This window comes from Chelonoidis abingdonii, chromosome 11, assembly GCF_003597395.2.
Source record: "Chelonoidis abingdonii isolate Lonesome George chromosome 11, CheloAbing_2.0, whole genome shotgun sequence".
In the NCBI taxonomy this organism is placed as follows: domain Eukaryota; kingdom Metazoa; phylum Chordata; order Testudines; family Testudinidae; genus Chelonoidis; species Chelonoidis abingdonii.
Genome location: NC_133779.1, coordinates 51,518,419 through 51,539,172, shown reverse-complemented (window position 1 = coordinate 51,539,172; position 20,754 = coordinate 51,518,419). Strand labels below are relative to the sequence as shown.

Genomic DNA, 20,754 nt, shown 5'->3' with positions numbered 1-20,754 from the left:
TTGTACCGAGCAAGAACCCTCTAGCAAGCCCGTCGCTGTTAGAAATGAAAACCCCCAAGGCGCTACATACCCCGAGGAGGGGAAATAAATTAGGGACTGGCCCTTTGGGGATACAGCTTTCAGCCCATCCCACCCGAGCCCCCAAAGGGATTGCAGGGCTCCATACCGGATCCCACCCCAGCCCGAAGCACCATGTGCTTCCCTGTGCTCCGTCATTGGCCTGGGAGCCCTGCGGGGCTGTTTGCAGGGAGGGGATGCTTTGGGTTTTCCAAATCCCCTTGTTTGCACAGTGGTGTCTTGAGCAGGAACCGGACTCGTGGCCTGGAGACAGACGGTTCTGAGCGGTTATGCACGAAAGCAGAGGCCCCCCGTCACTGGGTGACCTCAGGGACTGCTTCGCCAGCCTCTGAGTGAGGGTGGAGCTGAGTGGTTTGGCCTCCTCGCGGGCGTGGCTTTTGGCCGGCGCAGGCCGGGCTGAGGATGTGCCAGTGACTTGATCCCCCTGCCCCCCAGATCACAAGGCAGCTGCCTAGGAGCTGCCTGCTCTAATCCCACCCTCCAAATCCCACCTGCCCCTCCCGCCTTGCCTGGGATTTACTACGCATAAATCCTGAGATTATCCAATCAAATCTAAAGCTCCTTAGGTCCCGGCATGCAGCGCGAGCCCCGTGCTGGATGGCAGCGGCAACATCGTCTGGCTGGCAGGGTTCAGGAACCTGATCCGGGGCAAGGGACGGGGAGGGGCGAGTGGTTGCTCCAGGAGTGAGTTGTCAGCAGAATTACAGCAAAGTGTCCCAAGATCAAGTGATCCTGGGGAGGATCCCAGCAGATCACCCTGCATCCTCACTCCCAGTGAAACTGAACCCAGACTCCAGGCCACCCTTTGTCTGGAGACATGGTTCAGTGCTCAGGGTGAATTGTGGTGGGAATGGGAAGTGGTTAGCACTGGCCGGGGAGAGGCGTCTGGGGCAGAAGAGTTGAGCAAATTTCCCCTGCCCCAGCTCGACTGGTGCCCCTCAATCCTGACCTGCAGCCCCCTCTTATCCCAGCCCTGCCCCCTCAGCTCTGCCGGTGCTCCTCAATCCCGACCCGCAGCCCCTTCCTATCCCAGCCCTGTCCCCTCAGCTCTGCCGGTGCTCCTCAGTCCTGACCCGCAGCCCCTTCCTATCCCAGCCCTGTCCCCTCCCAGCTCCGCCAGTGCCCCTCAGTCCCGACCCGCAGCCCCTTCCTATCCCAGCCCTGCCCCCTCAGCTCTGCCGGTGCTCCTCAGTCCCGACCCGCAGCCCCTTCCTATCCCAGCCCTGCCCCCTCAGCTCTGCCAGTGCTCCTCAGTCCTGATCTGCAGCCCCTTCCTATCCCAGCCCTGTCCCCTCCCAGCTCCGCCAGTGCCCCTCAGTCTCGACCTGCAGCCCCTTCCTATCCCAGCCCTGTCCCCTCCCAGCTCTGCCAGTGCCCCTCAGTCCCGACCTGCAGCCCCTTCCTATCCCAGCCCTGTCCCCTCAGCTCTGCCGGTGCCCCTCAGTCCTGACCCGCAGCCCCTTCCTATCCCAACCCCGTCCCCTCCCAGCTCCGCCAGTGCCCCTCAGTCCCGACCTGCAGCCCCCTGCTGTCCCAGCCTTGGGCACCCCACCCACAGCTCTGACTGTGCCTCTCAATCCTGACTTGCACCAGGGCAGGGAGGGGGCGTGCGCTGGTTACAGGAATTGGCGGTCGGGAAAACCCCAGCGCAGCTCCCAGGTCTCGCACCACCAGCCAGTGTATTAGTAGAAATGGAGCTGGGAACGAGCCCCCATGGTCCCAGCCCCCATCCCATAGCCGGGGTGGGGGCCAGCTGGGGAGGGGGAGGCAGGAATGGGCTTGGTTTAAGATCCAAGGTCCCCTGATCACAAGCCGGCCGTGCTGGGAGCTGCCTCCCGTCTCGGATCCCACAGAGCTGTGGTGGGAAGGGGACTCTGAGCCGAGGGGGGGGCTGGCCAGATGCGGGGGGTCAGGAGTTGCACAGGGAGAGGATGTGAGGGGTGGAGGCTGGGGGGGCATGTTAGGGAGTGAAAGGGCATCTGGGGTGCAGGATATTTTGGGTCTTGGGGCCCCCAGAAGCTGCTGGGGTCAGAGGTCAGCAGGGTCAGGCTGTTGGGGAGGGGGTCAAAGCTGCCCCCTCTCCCTGACCCTATTTCCCCAAAACAAGGGGGTCATCTGCTGCCCCCAAGCTCGGCTGTGGGGGAGAGGAGCAGAGCCCCCTGTTCCCCATTAGATTGAAGGAGCCCAGAACCAGTGATCATGGGAGCTGCAGATCCATGTAGATGTCCTAGAGCAGGGGGCTGGGAGCCAGGACTCCTGGGTTCTCTGCCCAGCTCCGAGTGGGGAGTGGTATCCAGTGGTTAGAGCAGGGGGAGCTAGGAGTCAAGGATCCTGGCAGTGGAACATGCTCAAATGAGATTGCCATGTACCCCCGCCCGGGCACAGGGCCTCCCGAGGCCACCAGCCCTCCCTCATCAGCAGCCACTCGGGAAGCAGACCTGGCCCCAGACACACGCACAGACTGGCTGGCGTCGCTGCTCCCAGATGTTGCGGCGAGTTCCCCCCCGAAAGGCCCTCGGCTTTGTTAGCTCAGCCGCCCCCTGTCCCCGGCGCACCTGCCCCGCAGCCCATGTTTACCTGGCAACGAGTCATTATCTGCCTGCTGGTTACCTAGCTACTGGGCTCCTGGTGTCCACACCCCGCCAGGAACAGAAGGGGCTATTTATAACCCAGCCGGGCACCCGCAGCCTCCCCGAAACAAAAGGGAACTTGCCAGTGCCAGGTCCCTTCACCCACTGCTCCCACAGCCTGCGGTGACGGGCACATTTGCCACCACGGATCAGCTGAGCCAGAGCTCTGCCATGCAGGTGGCACCAGGATATGGGAGTTTCTCAGGCAAGAATGCCAATCAGGGGGCCAGCCCATGCCCAGGTGGGCACTGGAGATGTGGACCATCCAGCTAGGATATGGGTTGAGACCCAGCAAACTCGAGTGGAAAGACTCAGCAGGACACTCCTGGTCCCCAGAGCTCAGCCCTAGAGGGTTCCATCCGCTTGCCCACATGTGCAAATGCTCACGGATCCCCTGCATGCATGCATGAACACACACGCCTCCCCCGGCACATGCACACGCCTCTCCTGCCCTCCCACAAATGCACACGCGTGCATGCGCCCTCCCTCACAGACACACACGCCCTGCAGGTGCCAGCACGTGCCTCCGCTTGTGCGCAGGCGCAAAGGCACGCAGCATCCCTTTGCACATGTCTGCCACACACGCAACCTAGCACTTGAATACACATCCCCACGCCCCCCATGCATACAGGTGCAAATGGTCACACAGGTACCCTTGCATGCGTGTGCATCCTTACACGGGCACAGTTTGCTTGCATATGTAGTGGTTATAGAGACCCCCCCCTGCAAGGACTGAAAATTCAAGTCCCTCTTCCCCCAGCCAGCACACAGCCTCTCGCCTATGACACCCAGACCGGGGACCACCTGCCTTGGGAGAGGGGGCGGCGCCAGGCACCCTGACCTTCCTGGGCAACAGCTGCCGGGCCAAGGGCGGGGGAGCTCCTTTAAATCAACCCAAAAGACTGAGAGTGAGACAGGAACAATAAAGCTGGAGCGACGGGGAAAGGGACAGGATGGAGAAGCGGTGGGGGATGGAAGTGGGGATGTGGGGGGGGGAACAGCAGAGCAGACCCTGCAAATGCACACACACATGCACCAGCCTTTACTAGGGAAAAGTCTGAGAGATGCCCCACTGGGATCCTGTGGGTTAGAGGGCAGTGGGGAGGGTCTGGGAACCAGGACACCAGGGTTCTATTTCTAGCTCTGGGAGGGGAGTGTGGTCCAGTGGGCAAAGCAGAGGGGCTGGGAGGCAGGACTCCTTAGTTCTGTCCCTAGCTCTGGGAGTGGAGTGAGATGGAGGAATTACAGATGGAGGAAATGGGAGCCAGGACTCCTGGGTTCTACTCTATTTCTGGCAGGTGAATGGCATCTAATGGTTAGAGTGGTGATCTGGGAGTCAAGACTCCTGGGTTTTCTTCCCAGCCATGGGAAGGGAGAGGCATCTAGTGGTTAGGGAGGAGTGTGAGTGTGAGTGTGTGTGTGTGTGTGGAGTGGAGGGGGCTGGGTCCAGATCTGTTCCATGGCTCTAAGCACATTATGCAATGCCACCTTGACCCCTAGCATTGTCCCGGATTCCTCCCCACTTGGTATTTCACAACCCCCCCGCCAGGGACTTGGCCTCCCTCCCCGCCCCCACAATAAGCTGGGGTCTGCGGGGAGTTAGCAGCCCAGAAGCCTAGTGCATGGAGCCTAAAACGTGGGGTCTAGAGATGAGCAGTGACTCCAGGGTCTGTTCTCACACTGGGGTCAGCATTCACACCTGTGGAAAGCAGGTGTCCCGTTGCTCCCAATGCGCAGGGGGGGAACGACATTTGGACTGGGCACTGTTTTACACCCTGTTTGCACAATCGAAATGATGACACACGGTCACCCCAGGGTTCCGTACGCACACCTGCTAGCAATGCTATGCACTAACCCCCCCCATGTTCACCGAGACACACCCAGTGCCCCGGGCTAACAGACACACCCTGAGAATCCAGTCCCCTCCAGACACAGAAAACAAAGATGCGCACACACACAAAGCAGCCATAAGATGTAAGCAAAAGACACACAGACGCTAAAAACACGCATGCGATTGCATGCCACATGCCCTGATTCCCCATCGCCCTGCACCAGGCCCAGCCACTTACCCCAAATGGGTGTAACACATGGCATTTCAGGCCTGCTTTGCACAGGTGCTAACACACAGGGCAGGGCAGTGTTGACTTAAAGTGTGTTATAAATATGGGTGTCTACACGCAGATACACATGGATGGGATCACGCTGGCACACGGCTAAAAGCTACAGAGAACCGTGTCCACGCCCCCCCCCCCCCACGGAAACACACACCCAAAGGCTGCACTCCCAGCTCCATGGCTACACACTCCAGTCCCAATCAGACACAGGCGCACGCAGCAATCCACCGGCACATAAAGGGCCAGGGAAGCAAAGCAGGTGGCGAAAGGAGGCAGAAAAAACAGAATAAAGGGAAAATCTGGAGACAAAGCCCCTGCTCTGCAACATCTGCTCCCAACATTCAGAAGGGAGGAGGCGAGAAACAAAGTATCTGGCCCCCCTCCCTCCCCAGGCAAAATACACTTGGATTCTGGGTTTGTGCAGTGGGGAGGATGATGGGAAGCTGGTGGCAGGGGGGAGCACAAGCAGGAGATATCGCCCTCTCTTTCGAGCGTGGCGCAATGGGGAGGGAAGACGTGGAGGGAGCAAATCTGTCCCCGGTGGAGTTGGTGTCTTGGTGGGAGATGCTATGGTTGCTATGGGGATTGCTATGGGTTGCTATGGGGATGCCAGGAAGCCGCTCTCCTCCCAGCCTGGCGCCATGGTTCCATCCGGAGGCACGAAGGGGCGTTATTATTTGCCCTTGTTGTTCTCTGAGAGACGGGAGACCTTCCCCGGTCGCGCCGTGCCCTCCCGCCCTGGACATGCCGGGCACTTCCTCAGCCAGCTCCTGCTTCCCTGGCAGTGCCTCCTGCAGGGCATTGCTCTCGGGCAGGGCTGGGGTCCCCAGGTCACTATCCCCCACCCACGGAAGGGAGGAAATCTCAAGTCACACTCTGTATGGAAACCACCCCCCTCCTGGACATGGGGAGCCAGATTGGGGGGTCAGGCCTCCAGGGCTGGGGGAGACCTTCAGCCTTTGTGACTTTCCATCAATAAGCCAAGGCAACATGGCCTGCTCAGCTGAGGTCCCGGACCCAGCTATAGACAGGCCAAGCCCTTCACCATCGGGGGGGGGGGGGGGCATGACAAAGGAAGTCAGGGCTGTGCTCATCGCCTGCCTGGGGCTGGGGAGGGTCCCAGACGGCTCCCTGGTTTCCCCAGGAGATGGCAATCCCTAGAAGGGTCGGCATCACACCCAGGGGAGGATCGAAAGCCCTAGGGCAAACTAGGCCTCAGTTCTGTCTTTGCCAGGCCTCCACCCCTGGCATATTGGCACCTTGCCCAGACTTTAGTCCACGGATCCTCATGCTGCTCTGTGGGGCAGGGCAGGGCTGTCCCCCCATTGTGCAAAAGGGAGTGGTGGCCGAGAGTCCCAGATCCTCATTGATGTTTAGGACCAAATTGCCATCCAGAGGCCCTAACAAAGAGATAGTGTCTGGGCCCCAATGGCTTAAAGCCCCTGGGACCGCATATGGGGGGTGGCCGGCAGGATCAGTGGCAGATTTAGGGCAGTGGTGGGGAATTTGACACCTCAAGACCTTTGAGGGTCGAGGCCCTGGGGACATGCACTAGGCAGTCTGGGATTCAGGCCCCACGGCCACTGAGGTGTCTGACTCTGTTAATATCTGAGTCACCCTGGGCCAGACACTCGGACTGGGAGACACCAGGCTAAAGATCTCTCCTGCAAGGACCCGCCAGAGCCCCCAAGATCTCAGCCCTGCCAAGGACCCCCGAGCATTGGATCCCCAGGAAGCTGGAGGAAGGAGGGGGACAAGCAGCAGCCCCAAAGGTTACTGCGGGAGGGAGCATGAGACTAGGCAGGAAAATGGAAATCCTGAGCAGTGCAGGGCACCTTCCTCTACCACGGATGCCTTTGAGGGGGCCCCTTGGTGGATCAGCCAGGTCCCCGGTGTCTTTACCTCCCACTCGCTCCCTGGACACCCCAGGGAAACAGCAAGTCCTACAGGCTAGGCCTGTTTGGCAGGGAAGACAGGACACGTATTGCTACAGGACACGGAGGCGTGGCACTCCCATTTGACAGCCGTCATATTAAAGTGATTGAGATCCACCGATCTCACCAGCCCGCTCCTCGGCGCACATTTGCGTGTGGTCCATCAGCAGCAAATTTCCCATCAGTCAGAATCCTGATGCATTTCCAGATGTGCCCGGCCCGGCCCCATCGGCTTGCCAGGGCCCTGGCGCACCAAGCCGCCCGGGGGGGGGCAGGGGGAACCCTCCCAAGCTGCTCCCCCTACCAGGAGTCAGGACAGTCTTAGCTCTGGAAGAAGAGTGTGATACAGCTAGGCAGGGAAGCAGGAGTCCACGACTCCTGGGTCCTATACGATCCCTGGACTACTTCTGTGCCTGGGACCACACACAGGACTTTGCTCTCTATGGCTGCCAACCCGGCACCCAAAATGCTCCAAAGTCCATTCAAACTGACTGGCAGAGCCACAGGGCACAGACGCCCGCCTGGCACCATGACAGCAAACCACCGGCTGGCACCCTGAAACTCCAAGCTGGCGACTCGCGACCCTTTGAAGAAATCAAGAAAGCCAGCCCCACACTGCCTTTCCGTCAAGATTCAGGAACTGGGAGCGAGTCACCTTGGGCGGAGGGCAACATGGGGTTGAGGCGGTGGCATGATCAGAGCTCTGACGACGCTGGCAGGCGACCAACGCCCATGGGTGGGAGGGTGTGTATCTGTCACCCCCATCTCCTCCCATGGTCCCTTCCCTCCAACCCCCTCGTCTGAGCCAGGCAGAGCTGTGCCCCCACGGCAAATCACCCCCCTCTCCTCTCTCCACGCCAGTGACAGGGCCCAAACCGCCAACCCAGACTCCAATCAAACCCATATCAGGCGCGTGCTGGGAGCTCACCGAGGAGATTTTATGGAGAGGGCCATCTGGTTATCGCAAATGCTAACGAACTGGGGGTGTACGGGTGAGGGGGGGGTCATGACACACACAATAAAACCAGCGCTGGAGGTTTGCTGACGTTTGGGCAGCTGTAGCCAGAGATAACAGAGACTCCCCTGTCTGACTCCCTCCCCCCACCCCGCCCTCCTTTATCGCCCTGCAAGGACTCACCCCTGGGAGTGTTTTCTGCTCATGCAGCGCACTCTGTGCCTTGAGGGCCGATTCCCGAGCACAGTAGGTCAGGAACGCACATCCTGCAGGAGAGAGAAAGCAGAGAGGAAGGGTCATGGGCGCCTCGGATCCCTGCCTCCCAACACGATGGATCGCCCCAATCCCCCCCACTTTAAAGGGCTCCTGGGACAAAGGGACAGTAGTTAGGTGGTGCCAGGCTCCTCGAGCCAAAGGGGGAACCGTGAACCCAGCTTCCCAGGCTTGGAGATGGGGGGCTGGAACTGAGCCAAGCGCTAATGTGAGAGCGAGGCTGGCAAGGCCCATACCAGCCCCATGTCTCCTCCTTTGGATTGGCTCAATACAGTGCATCTGCCTGGGGAGGGGGAAGGGGATTTTCCCAGGGGGGTTGGAAGGGAAGGGTGAAAGAAAGGGAATAAGCCACTAGGCTGACATTATCAGTTCCCAGCTCTGCCACTGACTCCTGCATGCCCCTGGGCAAGTTGCTTCGGGCCAGATCCACAAAGGGAATTAGTGCCTAACTCCCATTGGTATCCATGGGAGTTAGGTGCCTAATTCCCTTTGAGGATCTGGGCCTTTGTCTCTCTGAGCTGCAATATGCACAAAGGGGCTAAAACGTGTTTTGTCTGTTTTGATTGCAAGCTCTCTGGGGCAGGGGTGGGTTCCCACTCTGTTTGTACAGCCCCTGGCGCATTGGGGCCTGGACTTGCTGGGGCTGCTACTTGAACTGCAGATGATTCTGACCCAAGAGCTACAGAGCAAGGGGCTGATGGAGGAAGCAACTGAAAGGGACAAGGGGAAAAGAGCAATGTCGGGGGCCCATCAGAGCGCAGTAAGCAATGGACATGAATACTAGAGAGCCTGGGGAACCCTCCTTGGGTGCCTTGAAATGAAAGACAGCCTCTTCCCTATGGAGTTTACATAGCACATTTTCCCAATCACCACCCTTCTGCTGTCCATTTTTATCCTTATTTCACAACAGAGAACACCCTGACTTCTGCTCTCCACCCTACTGCAGCTGCTATCGCAGTAGTGGATGTTCTTCCTCAAAGGCCCAGCTCCTGGATTCATGTGACTAAAGGAGAATCTTAGCTTTCATTTAAAACAAAAATCCCTGTAAGTTTCTAGCTCTCCTGGTTACAGCGGGTAACTTGAAAATGTGAGCCGGGGGCATCTGAAGAACCAGGAGACAAAGAACATAAGAATAGTCATACTGTGTCAGACCAATGGTTCATCTAGCTCAGTATCCTGGCTTCCAACAGGGGCCAATGCCAGGTGCACCAGAGGGAAAGAACAGAACAGGTGATCATCCAGAGATCCTGTCACCCATTCCCAGCTTCTGGCAAACACAGACTAGGGACACCATCCCTGGCCATCCTAGCTAATGGCCATGAACTTATCTAGTTCTTTTCTGAACCCTGTCTTGGCCTTCACAACATCCTCTGGCAAGGAGTTCCACAGATTGACTGTGTGTTGTGTGAAGAAATACTTCCTTTTGTTTGTTTTAAACCTGTTGCCTATTAATTTCATTGGGTGGCCCCTAGTTCTTGTGTTCTGAGAAGGAGTAAATAACACTTCCTTATTTACTTTCTCCACACCAGTCATGATTTTATAGACCTCTGTCATATCCCCCCTTAGCTGTCACTTTTCCAAGCTGAAAAGGCCCATTCTTATTACTCTCTCCTCATACGGAAGCCGTTCCATACCCCTCACAATTTTTGTTGCCCTTTTCTGAACCTTTTCCAATATATTTTTTTTGAGATGGGGCGACCACATCTGCACACAGTATTCAAGATGTGGGTTTATCAGGGATTTATAGAGAGGCAACATGGTATTTTCTGTCCTATTATCTATCCCTTTCCTAATGATTCCCAACTTTCTGTTCACTTTTTGGACTGCTGCTGCACATTGGGTGGATGGTTTCAGAGAACTATCCACAATGACTCTGAGCAGTAACAGCTAATTCAGACCCCATCATTTCGTATGCAGACTTGGGATTATGTTTACCACTGTGCATTACTTTGCATTTATCAACATTGAATTTCTTCTGCCATTTTGTTGCCCAGTCACCCAGTTTCGTGAGATCCTTTGTAACGCTCCGTAGTCTGCTTTGGCCTTAACTGTCTCAAGTAGTTTTGCATCATCTGCAACCAAGCCCCCACATTTATCATTTTCCAAACAAATCTCCTGATTTTTAAGCTGATCTCTTGACTTCTTGAGGTCCGACTCACGCATTTTGCCGGCTCAGGGTCGCAATACTGCTGCTGACCACAGCACCCAGAACCCCAAAGACATTGAGGTGCCTCACTCCCATGGACGAGGTGGGTCGAGGTTGGGGAAAGCGAGCTGTGAGCATTTGGATAGCAGGGTTGACGTTAAGCTGCTGATCCAGGACTCAAAGCATCTGGCCTCACTTTCGAGTTCTGCCACAGACTTACAAAGTGACCTGGAGCAAGTCACGCTAGGCCAGATTTGATGGTGTCGGGACGACCAACTGAGGCCAGTCTTCCAAGCGCTTGGCTCACTTGAAGGGCTCCAGTTGCCCAAAGTGCTCAGCAGCTAGCAGCTCCTAACTTGGGAAGGTGATGCTTGGTTCTTGGCATCGTCCCAGCGTCTAGTAGCCCCGGTTCTGGGCCATGACCCCCTGGCGCTAGGCGCTGGACAGAAAACAGAAAAGGAGCTAACACTTGCCCCCAAGGGCCCAGTCCGCTCAGCCATTTTGAAAAGCTGTCCCCGGCTGTGGGTGCTGAGTCTCGCTGAAAACTCGGCCATTTCTCTCTCTGGGTTCCCTGCCAGGAACACGACCAGGGGCTCAGAAACTGTGGGCCCAGGGGACTGAATGATTGTGCCAGGCTCCATCAGCCTTAATGTGTGGGCATCTCACAATCTTTACCATACTTATTCTTACAGTGAGCCAGGGCAGGGCTCTTATCTCCATTGTACAGATGGGAAAACTGAGGCACAGTGAGGCCATGTAACTTGCCCAAGCTCACCCAGGGAGTCTGCAACATTGTAGAGAGGCCAGGCTAGGGTCTCACCCTGACTGCTGGCCCATCACGTTCTATAATTACCCTGGCTTCTCTGCGCCTACCAGAGCTGTGGGCCATTCTACTTGTCAATGGAAAACTAGTTGACTGCTATCAACAAACTCAGCCCCCTCCAGTCCCACAGCATCAGAATCACAGGGCCTTGTGGCCCCCCCAGGACATAAACAGAGACAGCTTCATGGTTGATTTAACCCCCGATGGAACCAAAAGCCCAAGGCGGCCTCAGAGGCTGAGCCTATGTTTTGGGCAGACAGGGATCACCGTGGGCATCGCCGGTCTCCTGCCATTGACCGGGGCTTCAGTGGAAAGCAGCAAACGCCAGAGTTCCAAAGCAAATTCTACTCTGAGATGCAACGGTTGTGAATCTGGAGTCACACCACTGGCGTAAGGACCCACGCCGCTGACTTTAGTGGAGTCGCTCTGGATTTACACCAGAACTGAGCTCAGAGTCTGGCCCAGGTGCCACTGAGTCCAGTGACGTCCCTCTGGGTGGATCAGAAGCGCACTGGAGTCACTCTTGATTTAACTGAGAGCAGGGCTGCGGCCTGGCAAATCAGGACTGGGGAGATTAAAATAGGATCAGCCCAAGGCCCCCCCCTTCAGCCCATATCGCAGCCTCACCCCCAACAGCCCTCCCTCTCCAGTGCAGCCTCCAGCGATACAACAATCCAACCTAGCCCTTTGTCCTAGCGCCTCCAAGCAGGATATTAATGTCAGTGCCCGCCTGGCTGTCTACCTGATTCTCACAGCGCGTGGCGCAGTTGGGACAGACCTAATAAGTGGAAATCTGGGATGGCTGTTCTCAGACCCACCTTGCAGACATGAGGGTAATCCGGCACCTGTGCACACCTCCCCCTTGCTGATGTGTGGGGCAGGGGTTGCAAGCCCCAGACCCTCCTGGGAATCCCTGTGCTAGCCTCTTCTTCCTGTTGATATCATAGCATTCAGTACGCCTGCATCCTCCCAAGCCCCTGCAGTGCTGACCTTTTTCATGGGGGGAGGGAGGGGAAACTGAGGCACAGAGCTGGGACATGACTTGCCCTGAAGCGTCAAGATGTTTGTTTACACAGCAAAGAAAACTAAAGTGAGTCAGTAGAAGGGCTGGAAACAGTACCCAGCTCTCCCCCTGCTTTAACCACTAAACCCCACTTCCTTTCCAGAGGTGGGACAGTGGAACCCCAGAGATCTGACTCCCCGAGCCCTCTGTTTTAACCACTCATCTGCACAGCCTCCAGAGAAGCATGGTTCCCACCAAGGAGAGATGCAGCAGGAACCCCTAGCAGGTAGAGCAATGAAATCCCCCTCTCAAAGGAGAACAGGGCATCCTGCATTATATCCAACTCTGATAAACCCTCTCAGCTCCTGGAAGGCAGGGAAGACTGTGTCCAGGGTGGAGGGGAACTTCCAGGCCTGTGATGGGCTGGGTAGAGACCTGGCTGGGTTCTGGGAATAGGGCAGCAGATCCAGGGCACACCCCGTCAGTTACCATCTGCAGCCCAAGCCGGGGTGAGGGTGGGAGGACAGAGGAAGCGCTGACAGTTGTCAGAATCAGGTGGCTTGCATGCAACGAGTCTGGCAGGACTCAGCCCAGTTCCTGAGGATAGCAGGCATCTGCAGCACAAACCCTCCTCTGCAGCTGTCACTTTCTGGCCCCGAGGCAGCAGCCCCAGCAGTGGCAGCAAGGATAGAATGGGCTAATCCCACCTCAGCCCCCCAAATGTCCCCTCTGCGGGACTTAGTGACATAGCAGCAAGGAAAAGCTTGCCCCGGCGCTGCCCTGGTGTAGACAAGGTTCCGTGTCTGAGCCTGTCCCACTGGGACTGTGCCGTGCACCAGCCATGCCGCAGCTCAGACAGCCATGCATTCTGCAGCGCGTTCTGCAAGCAGCAGTCCTGCCCTGGGGCTGCGAGCCCCTAAGGACAGGGCCTGCCCGCTTTTACCTACAGCTCCTAGCATAGGGGAATCTTGATTGAGGCCCCTGAGCAGGGCTGGAATAGAAACGAAGAACAGCAACAGGTGGGCTAATGGGCCTTGTCATCCCTGACTACTGGTTCAACTCACTCGGCAATAACACGGCTTTCTCCAACCCACACACACACTCTCTCTCTCTCTCTCTCTCTCTCTCTCCTTTCCATCCCGGCTTGATCCATTTAACATTTTCAACTGGCAATAAAAGGGAAAAAAAAGAAAGCTAAAAATATCTACCCCGCCCAGCGAGCGTGAGTCGCCACAAAGGCACAGCAAAGGAGGAGGCTGGACGTTACTAAACAAACCCCAGGTTTTCCAATCGCTCGGGCATAACCCAGAGTCTGAGATTTTAAGGCAGGGGCCATTAGGACAGCTGGTCGGATCTCCAGTCAAAGAGCCTCCTCCAGCATCTCTGGGATCAAGCCCATAACTTCTGGTCGAGCTACAGCTTGGCTTTTAGACAGCCAGCCGGTCTTGAGTTAAAAGCCTTCCCTTGAGGGAGAAGCCACCTCATCCCAAGATGAGCTGTCCCAGTGGTTAATCACCCTCCCTGCTAAGCACGTGTACCTTATTTCTAGGCTGTTGGTCTGGCTTCACCTGCCAGCCGCTCCCTTTGGGGTGACCTTTTGGTGCTAGATTAAAGAGCCACCTACTCTAAAAACCACCTAGATCCTGATCACGCCTCCCCCTTCACCTTCTCTTGGATAACTCCATAGCCTGAGCTTCTCCAGTCTCTCCCGCTGGCGGGGGTTCCAGACCCTGGGTTATTCCTGTAGCTCTGGTCTGAATCCTCCCCGAAGACACTACAGGCCTGGGTGGGCTGGGTCAGGTTACTAGGACACCTAAATCAGGGCCGGTTTCCCCAGGGTGCTCAGCAGTCAGTTGTTTCCACTGCTATGCTCAGTTTTGCTCTTGTGACAGTCTGGCCCGCTGCTTAGACGCCCCAACCGAGCTCTTCTGAAAGTCTGCGGGAGAGGGTCGCTCGGAAATCCGGCCCTTTGACCCGGGACTGCAAGCCATTTGGGGAACATGAATTAATTCACCCACCCATATGGTGTTCGTCTCATCCTCGCGTGACAGAAGGGGAAACCGAGGCACAGAAAGGGACCTGACTTGCCCAAAGTCATGCTGGGCAAAAGCTGCTGGGCTGAGAACAGAACCCAAGAGTCCTGATTCCCAGTCCTCTGCTCTAGATGTCCCCACAGATCCAAGAATAGAACCCAGGCACCCTGACTCCCAGTCCCCTGCTGTAACCACTAGACTCCACTCCCTCTTTTTATAAGAGCCACCTCCCTTCTTTCTTCTCACTCCCCCCATCAGCTCAGTCTCTCCCTGAACGAGCTGCTAGTGAGCTCAGAGCAAACGATGAGCGTGCGGGTCACGATGCAGGAGCGTGTGCCAGGCACTCATGTGAGTGGCCTTGACTCAAGCTGCATATGGCACTTGGGCAGGGCCTGGGGAGATCGGCTCTGTAAAATATTCATGAACAAAATACCCTCTTTTTCTTCCTAGCTAGAGAGTAATCGTCGGTCCCTGCCAGCAAGAGCGCTGCAGAGGGCAGTGAGGTGGAAAAGCAGTTTGGCTCCAGCCGGCCCTCCTGGAGGTGCCCCATTGCCAGCAGCCAGAGGAGCTGGTTCTCTCGCAGCCGCTCCTGGTGGAAGCCAGGCACATGGCAGGGGCCGATCATCAGCTGAGGTGGCACCAGCACTGCCCCCTTATCACCTTGCACGCTTGAGCACACCAGCTGAGGAGCTGACCCTGCCAATACACCAGTCTCCCCTGCTCCAGGGTGGAACCGGGGTGCGCGGGTGTTGCTCCATTCCCCTGCTTGTGCTCCCCAGCTGTAGACATCTGATCCCCAGTCTCCCCTCCCCATAGCCCTTCCCAGACCACCCTGGATCCAGTCTTACACCCACCCCCTTATAGGGAAGCCATATCCCCCTTGAACGGATGGGGAAACTGAGGCACAGAGTGAGTAAGGGCTGGATCCTAATCCCTCGACTCATGCCTTCAGCCAAAGTCACCCCTCTGAGATCGGTGGGTGGCTCCTGGAGGAAGGATTGACTCAGGATGCAGCAGCCCGTTCCTTGGCCAAGGAGGCAGAGCCAGACATTGCAGCCAGACCTCTTAAATCCCAGCGCTGCTGCCTAAGCCCCAAGGCCATTCTCCCTCCCCCTATGCCCCCGGGACTGCTGTCCTGTGGAGCCCTCCTCCTGCACTGGCTAGCCCAGGGAGGTATCCCAGCCCAGGGACCACAGAAGCCTGCCTCTGTCTTGCTAACAACCCACTAGAAACCTCCTTGGGACAGGGCAAATTGCCTAGGGGTCACCATGCGGGGGCTGAACCCAGAGGCTGCCAGAACCAACAAGGCCCTGCCTCCACTGCTGGAACAGAAAGAAGCTCCCTGGCAGGTAGCAATAGCAGACTCTTATCCTGTGTGGGAGCGCGTGGAACACCTGCCAAGCCATTTACACCTGGATCCCACGTGGGGCAGGCTGTCCCGCCCCTGATTCCAGAGCTGGGTTCCAGGGTCTGCCAGCCCCTCTGCCCCCCCTGGGGCCAGGGTACACAGAGCCAAGAGAAATCCATCCCCGGGCTCCAGGCCTGGCCCAAGACCTGGGCCCTAGTCGAGCTAGGGGCTTGGGCAGGCCCAACAGTGAGCACACAGTGCCACGAAGCCACCAGTTCTGTGACTGGGCCCCATGGCTGGGTGCGTCCTGCCCTGGGGAAGGTCATTAAGGGGTTGCACAGGGAAGGGGTGGTGGCCATCTCCCAGGCTGCTGGTCAGTGTTGCCCCTTGTGGAGACATAACTCTGCGGGGTGGGGGGCAATCCTGCCCTGGCCAGATGGCGCAGAGTGTGCAGAGCCCGCATCACCTTCCTACATGGGAGCCCCCAGAGGTGTGGGACTGGGAGAGCTTGCCCCGTGGCATGGCTCCGTGCCAGGGAGAAAGGGCCAGGCCCCTGATTTGACAAGTGTGACCAAGCAGAGGGTAAAACCCTCTCTACTCAGGCTTGATTGTTCAGGGGAAAAGGGCATCACACCTCGTTATCCCGCAGTAACGACCCCAGCCTGGCCCTGTACAGGACTCTGGGCGCCCCAGCACACAACGGTATCTTCAGCCAGGGGCTGCTCAGGGCAGATCTGCCAGGGCCTAGCCAAGGAGGATCCCTTCTGCCTTACCTCCTGAGCTAACTTCCTCCCAGCAACAATGGCAGCCGAATCCCAGAGCATGAATCCGGGTTTATCCTACGCTCCATCCAGAGTGGGAACGGTACCAAAACACGGTCATTAAAAAAATAATAATCAAATGCATTTATCGTTCCGACTCAAAACGGCTTCAGCTGGGCCACCTGGATCAGATTCCACTGCCGCTGGAAAGCAGGATTTCTCTCTTCCCTTCCCCAGCCATTTCAATGTACGCGGACAACAAAACCTCAGCCCAGCCCAGCAGCTGGGGTTACAGCAAAGCTTCCCAACCGCCCGGACTATCATTATTTTGATCCTGCAAACTCCTGACTAGCTGGTGCAGTGCTGGCTAGCCCCTGGGCTTCCCTGGCACTGCTCGCCTCAGGAAGTGCTACACTTGGTTAGGTGGACTGGGCCTTAGCTGGCGTAAACTCTGTGGAGACATGGACTTTCTGCTTTCATCCCAAAGCACCTAGCGCTGTCATTGCTAGAGAAACAAAGAAGGGTCTAGTCCCGTGGCTCTCAACCTTTGCAGGCAACTGTACCCGGTTCCGGGGTCTGATTTGTCTCACGTACCCCCATGTTTCACCTCACTTAAAAATGGCTTGCTTACAAAAACAGGCATAAAAATACAGGCATATCACAGCCCCGCTAGCACCCAACAATGGCTGACTTTCTCATTTTTACCATAGAATTCTAAAATAAAGCAAGTGGAATATAAATACGGTACTTACATTTCAGGGTCGAGAATACAGAGCAGTATAAACGAGTCACTGTCTGCATGAAATTTTAGCTGGTACTAATTGGACTTTTTATGTCGCCTGTTGTAAAACTAGGCAAATGTCTAGACGAGTTGATGTACTCCCCCACCCCCGGGAAGAGCTCTGAGTACTCCTGGTTGAGAACTACTGATCCAGTCCATAGGGGCTCCTCTGGGTGCTGGGGATTGGAGTCAGAAACTCTTCATATATTGCATTGGCTCCTTCTCCTCCCAAAGACGCTCCATTTTGATTCCCTGAATTTGTCAGCTTGGCCAACCCCAGCGGTGTATCTCAGCCCCCCCACCCCAGGTTTCACTCACGCTGGCGAGCCAGGGAAAACAACCAACGCTGAATTTGTGTCACATTAGCCCGGTTCCACCCTGCTACATCTTCCCCCGCTGGGACTGCATGGAAATGGAAGCTACTTTCACACCTTGAATAATTTAAACATTGTTGTTACGTAAGGAGGTTTGGCTGGTTTTTAAGCACAAAACTCTTGTCCTGGAGCATTCTCTGCTTTGTGGCTTGCACGTAAATCATTTGCATTTGTATTTGATAAAATAATTCATCGCACCTAAGGGGACCAGCTTGGTTTAGCAAAAAACCGAGCGATTGTTTATCTGTGGTTTGTTTGTAACGTTCAAACCTTCCTGCCTTCAGTCCTTTAACCACTCTCACTCTCAGGGTTAGAACTGAAGTTTTAAACCCATAGAAGACCCAAGAGTCAGCTCTGAAGTCAGAGCCTGGTTGTTATTGTTGATGTTTTCCACATGTACCAGCTATAGAAATATGCTAAGGGCCAGATTCTCAGCTGAGCTGAATGGGCATAGCATCTAGTGAAGTCAGCGAGGTTACCCTGCTTTACACTCATGCTGGATCTTTCTCACCTCAGTTTACAAAAATATCAGCCAATGTACTTGATTTACAAAGGAGTAAAATAAATCCCGTTTTCCTACACTTTGATCCCCTCTCTTTTTGTCATTGCTTGAAATCTGCCCTGAAACAGCGAACCATCAAACATTACACTGTGACTAACCTTTGCCAGCCAGCCTCCATCCCTAAGGCTGAATCCCTCAATCCAGCTCAAAATACCTTCCAACAAAGCCGGGTTTCCGCAATTGCTTTCATTCCAGGCTTGTAAAAAGTGGAATGTTATCAAATTCTAGAAAATGATCTTATGCGAATTGCCTCCTTAGCAAACCCTGCCCTACCTTCTCTTTTGTTTTCAGCAATATTCCCAGAGCAGGATTTTTCAGCAATGCCATTCTTAACTTTACTTTGAATTAAGAAATTGGCCAGAGCCCTTGTTTAATTTTCCCTGGGACCTACTCCAGATGCTGATCTGCAGCCCCCCTTCTGCTTTTTAAAGACCAGTTTGCTCCCTCCCTGATACAGAGAAGTGTGTTTAAAAAAGAAGACAAGAAATGAACCAGCAGAGACAAATTTAGCTCTGACCTAGAGGCCTCAGGCTGAAGACAGGCCTCCTTTAGCAGGAGCGAAGGATATGCCATTCGGCAAGATCACGAGGAGGGGGCGGGTGGGGGGCCAGACCCTCTGTTTATATAGGAGGAAAGGAATCATGAGGGAACTGTCAAAGCCCAGCCTGGGTATTTGGGATCAGAACCTCGAAAGTTTTACCTCTGCTTCCCTGGGCCCAGAGTTACACCCGTGGCAAATATTCACTAGGTTTGGGACTCAGATGATAACTCAATCCCTGTGCTAAAGGAGACTCAAAGGTGTCCAGGGGCAGAAAGAAATGGGGTCACAACCCACTCCCACCCACACAGGGCCTGACTCTCCCCAGTTCAAAGCTACCCTACTGGAGTCAGAGGGGGGTGGAGGAGAACTGTCCCTTCCCCCCCTCCAACCCGACTCCTTAAACCCACTGCACATCCAACCCCCGGCCTCTATCCATGATGCCTGTCATCTGATTGTACCTCCTGCCATCTGTTACCATCTCATTCTCGCAGCAAACAGCTTATTGTTGAATGGCCCCCACCCCCCGAAGCCCTGACATTTTAATATGCATGGCTGTTTCACACGGCCCCCACTTTCTCTGCCCTCCTGGCCACAGCTGATCTGATCTCCCCCGACATCCCCAAGACTCCTTTTTCCTTGGGCTGCTCTTGCTTTGTCATTTCATAGCCAGTTTTCTCCCTCCCCCACATCTCATTGTTGGGATCTTCTTTATTGTTCTAGCGGCCCGGGCCTGGCTCACTTACCTTTGTGCATGCCTGTATATTTATCCTTAATCACTGTCAACTCGTAGATCTTCCCAAATTGCTCGAAGATGGGCTTCAAATCCTTCTCCTCCAAATTCCGTGGGATCTGCCCGATGAAAAGTTTAATGGCATCGGGTTCCTTCATTGGTCCAAAGGGGCAAATCTGGGGGCGAGCTTCGAATCGCCTACCCGGCCCCAGCGGAAGAAGCAAGAACACAATCCCTGCCCTAACTATGGTCCCAACACTACCCAGCAGCGAACCAAACAAAGGGAGCAGAGGCTAGTTGGTGGCTCTGGATGCTTCAACCAGGATTCCCCAAATCTGTAAAAAAAAATGTGGTTTTTTTTTTAGGGAGGTGGGAAATTCCTCCCTGTCGCCGCCTTGTTGTTTCTGATTTTTTTTAGCCTTTAAAAAAAAATAAAAAATCCCGATTTTTTTTGGTGCAAAAAATATTAAATAATCATAATAATAAAAAAATCAACTCTAAAGAATCTTGCAATTCCGCCTCCTTGGAAGCAAGGTGTTGGTCTGAGCTCTTTCAGAGCCCTGGTGCTAATACTTTTGATCTATTAATTACAGAGCTTGCAAAGCAGTTAATTAGTTTATTGATTAACTTTCCTTGAAGAGGTTGAGACCAGTTTAAATTCTTGGGTGGTTGTTGGTGGTTGTTTAAAAAAAAAAATTATCGATTCATTTCTTTCTCCTCCTTTTCCCCCACCCCTTTTCCAAGCTGGATTTCAGCTGCTTTTGCTGGATTTCTCCCTTTAATGGATCTTGAGCTCTGATTCAAATCTTTTCTTTACCAACAAAAACCTCCTCTCCAGCCCGCCCTCCTTCCCTGACACATAATGATGTCAGATTTAGGGGCTGGGAGCAAACTCCCAGCCCCGGGAGAGACGCAGGCAGGCTGGCAGGGAGGTTCAGTGCCACAGAAAACGACAGGCTCAGGCCAATTGATACAAATAAATGCAAGCCTGGACAGAAAAATAGAGACCCCCAGCTTGCTACCAGCACTGCTTGTGCTGGTCTTCTAAGGAGCACTTCCTGAGAAGCCATAGATGGTCCATATAAGGAAATACGGCACCATATAAGATCAGATCACACAGCACAGAACACCCCCACAGATATTCTAGTTTGGGTTTATTAGGCGTGCACAAGTACATGAATGAGCATATACAGGCCATGGCTTTCACAAGTGATGAGTGGTTTTGGGTGCCACAATACTGGGGCTGCTCAAGCGGAGACCCCCCTGAAAGGATCTGGACGTTCAGGGGCTCCAATCTCCTTAAGGAGTCTCAAGCATAAGCCAGTAATAGAGGCCCCCATAATGCTGGGTCTCATTTGAAAATCTTGGCTTCTCTATCTATTCCTAGATCAGGGGTGGACAAATCTTTTGGCCTGAGGGCCACATCTGGGTATGGAAATTGTATGGTGGCCCATGAATGCTCACAAAATTGGGGTTGGGGTGCAGGAGGGGATAAGGGATCTGGCTGGGGGTGCAGGTTCTGGGGTGGGGCCAGAAATGAGTTCAGGGAGTGGGAGGAGTCTCCAGGCTGGGGCAGGGGGTTGGGGTGCAGGAGGGGGTCAGACTCTGGGCAGTGCTTACCTCAAGCAGCTCCTGGAAGCGGCATGTCCCCACTACGGATCCTACGTG

General features: G+C 55.2%; 1 protein-coding gene across 1 annotated transcript in view; it reads right to left on the bottom strand.

Moving 5' to 3' along the window:
* Positions 1-19,851, bottom strand: part of LOC116817645 (CUGBP Elav-like family member 3-A) — a 47,050-nt gene extending 27,199 nt beyond the window's left edge. Inside the window, 2 exon segments of the mRNA XM_075071115.1 lie at positions 7,895-7,977; positions 19,100-19,851. Coding sequence (XP_074927216.1) covers positions 7,895-7,977; positions 19,100-19,244 — 228 coding nt within the window. The 5' untranslated portion in view covers positions 19,245-19,851.
* Between the last annotated feature and the right edge of the window lie 903 nt (positions 19,852-20,754).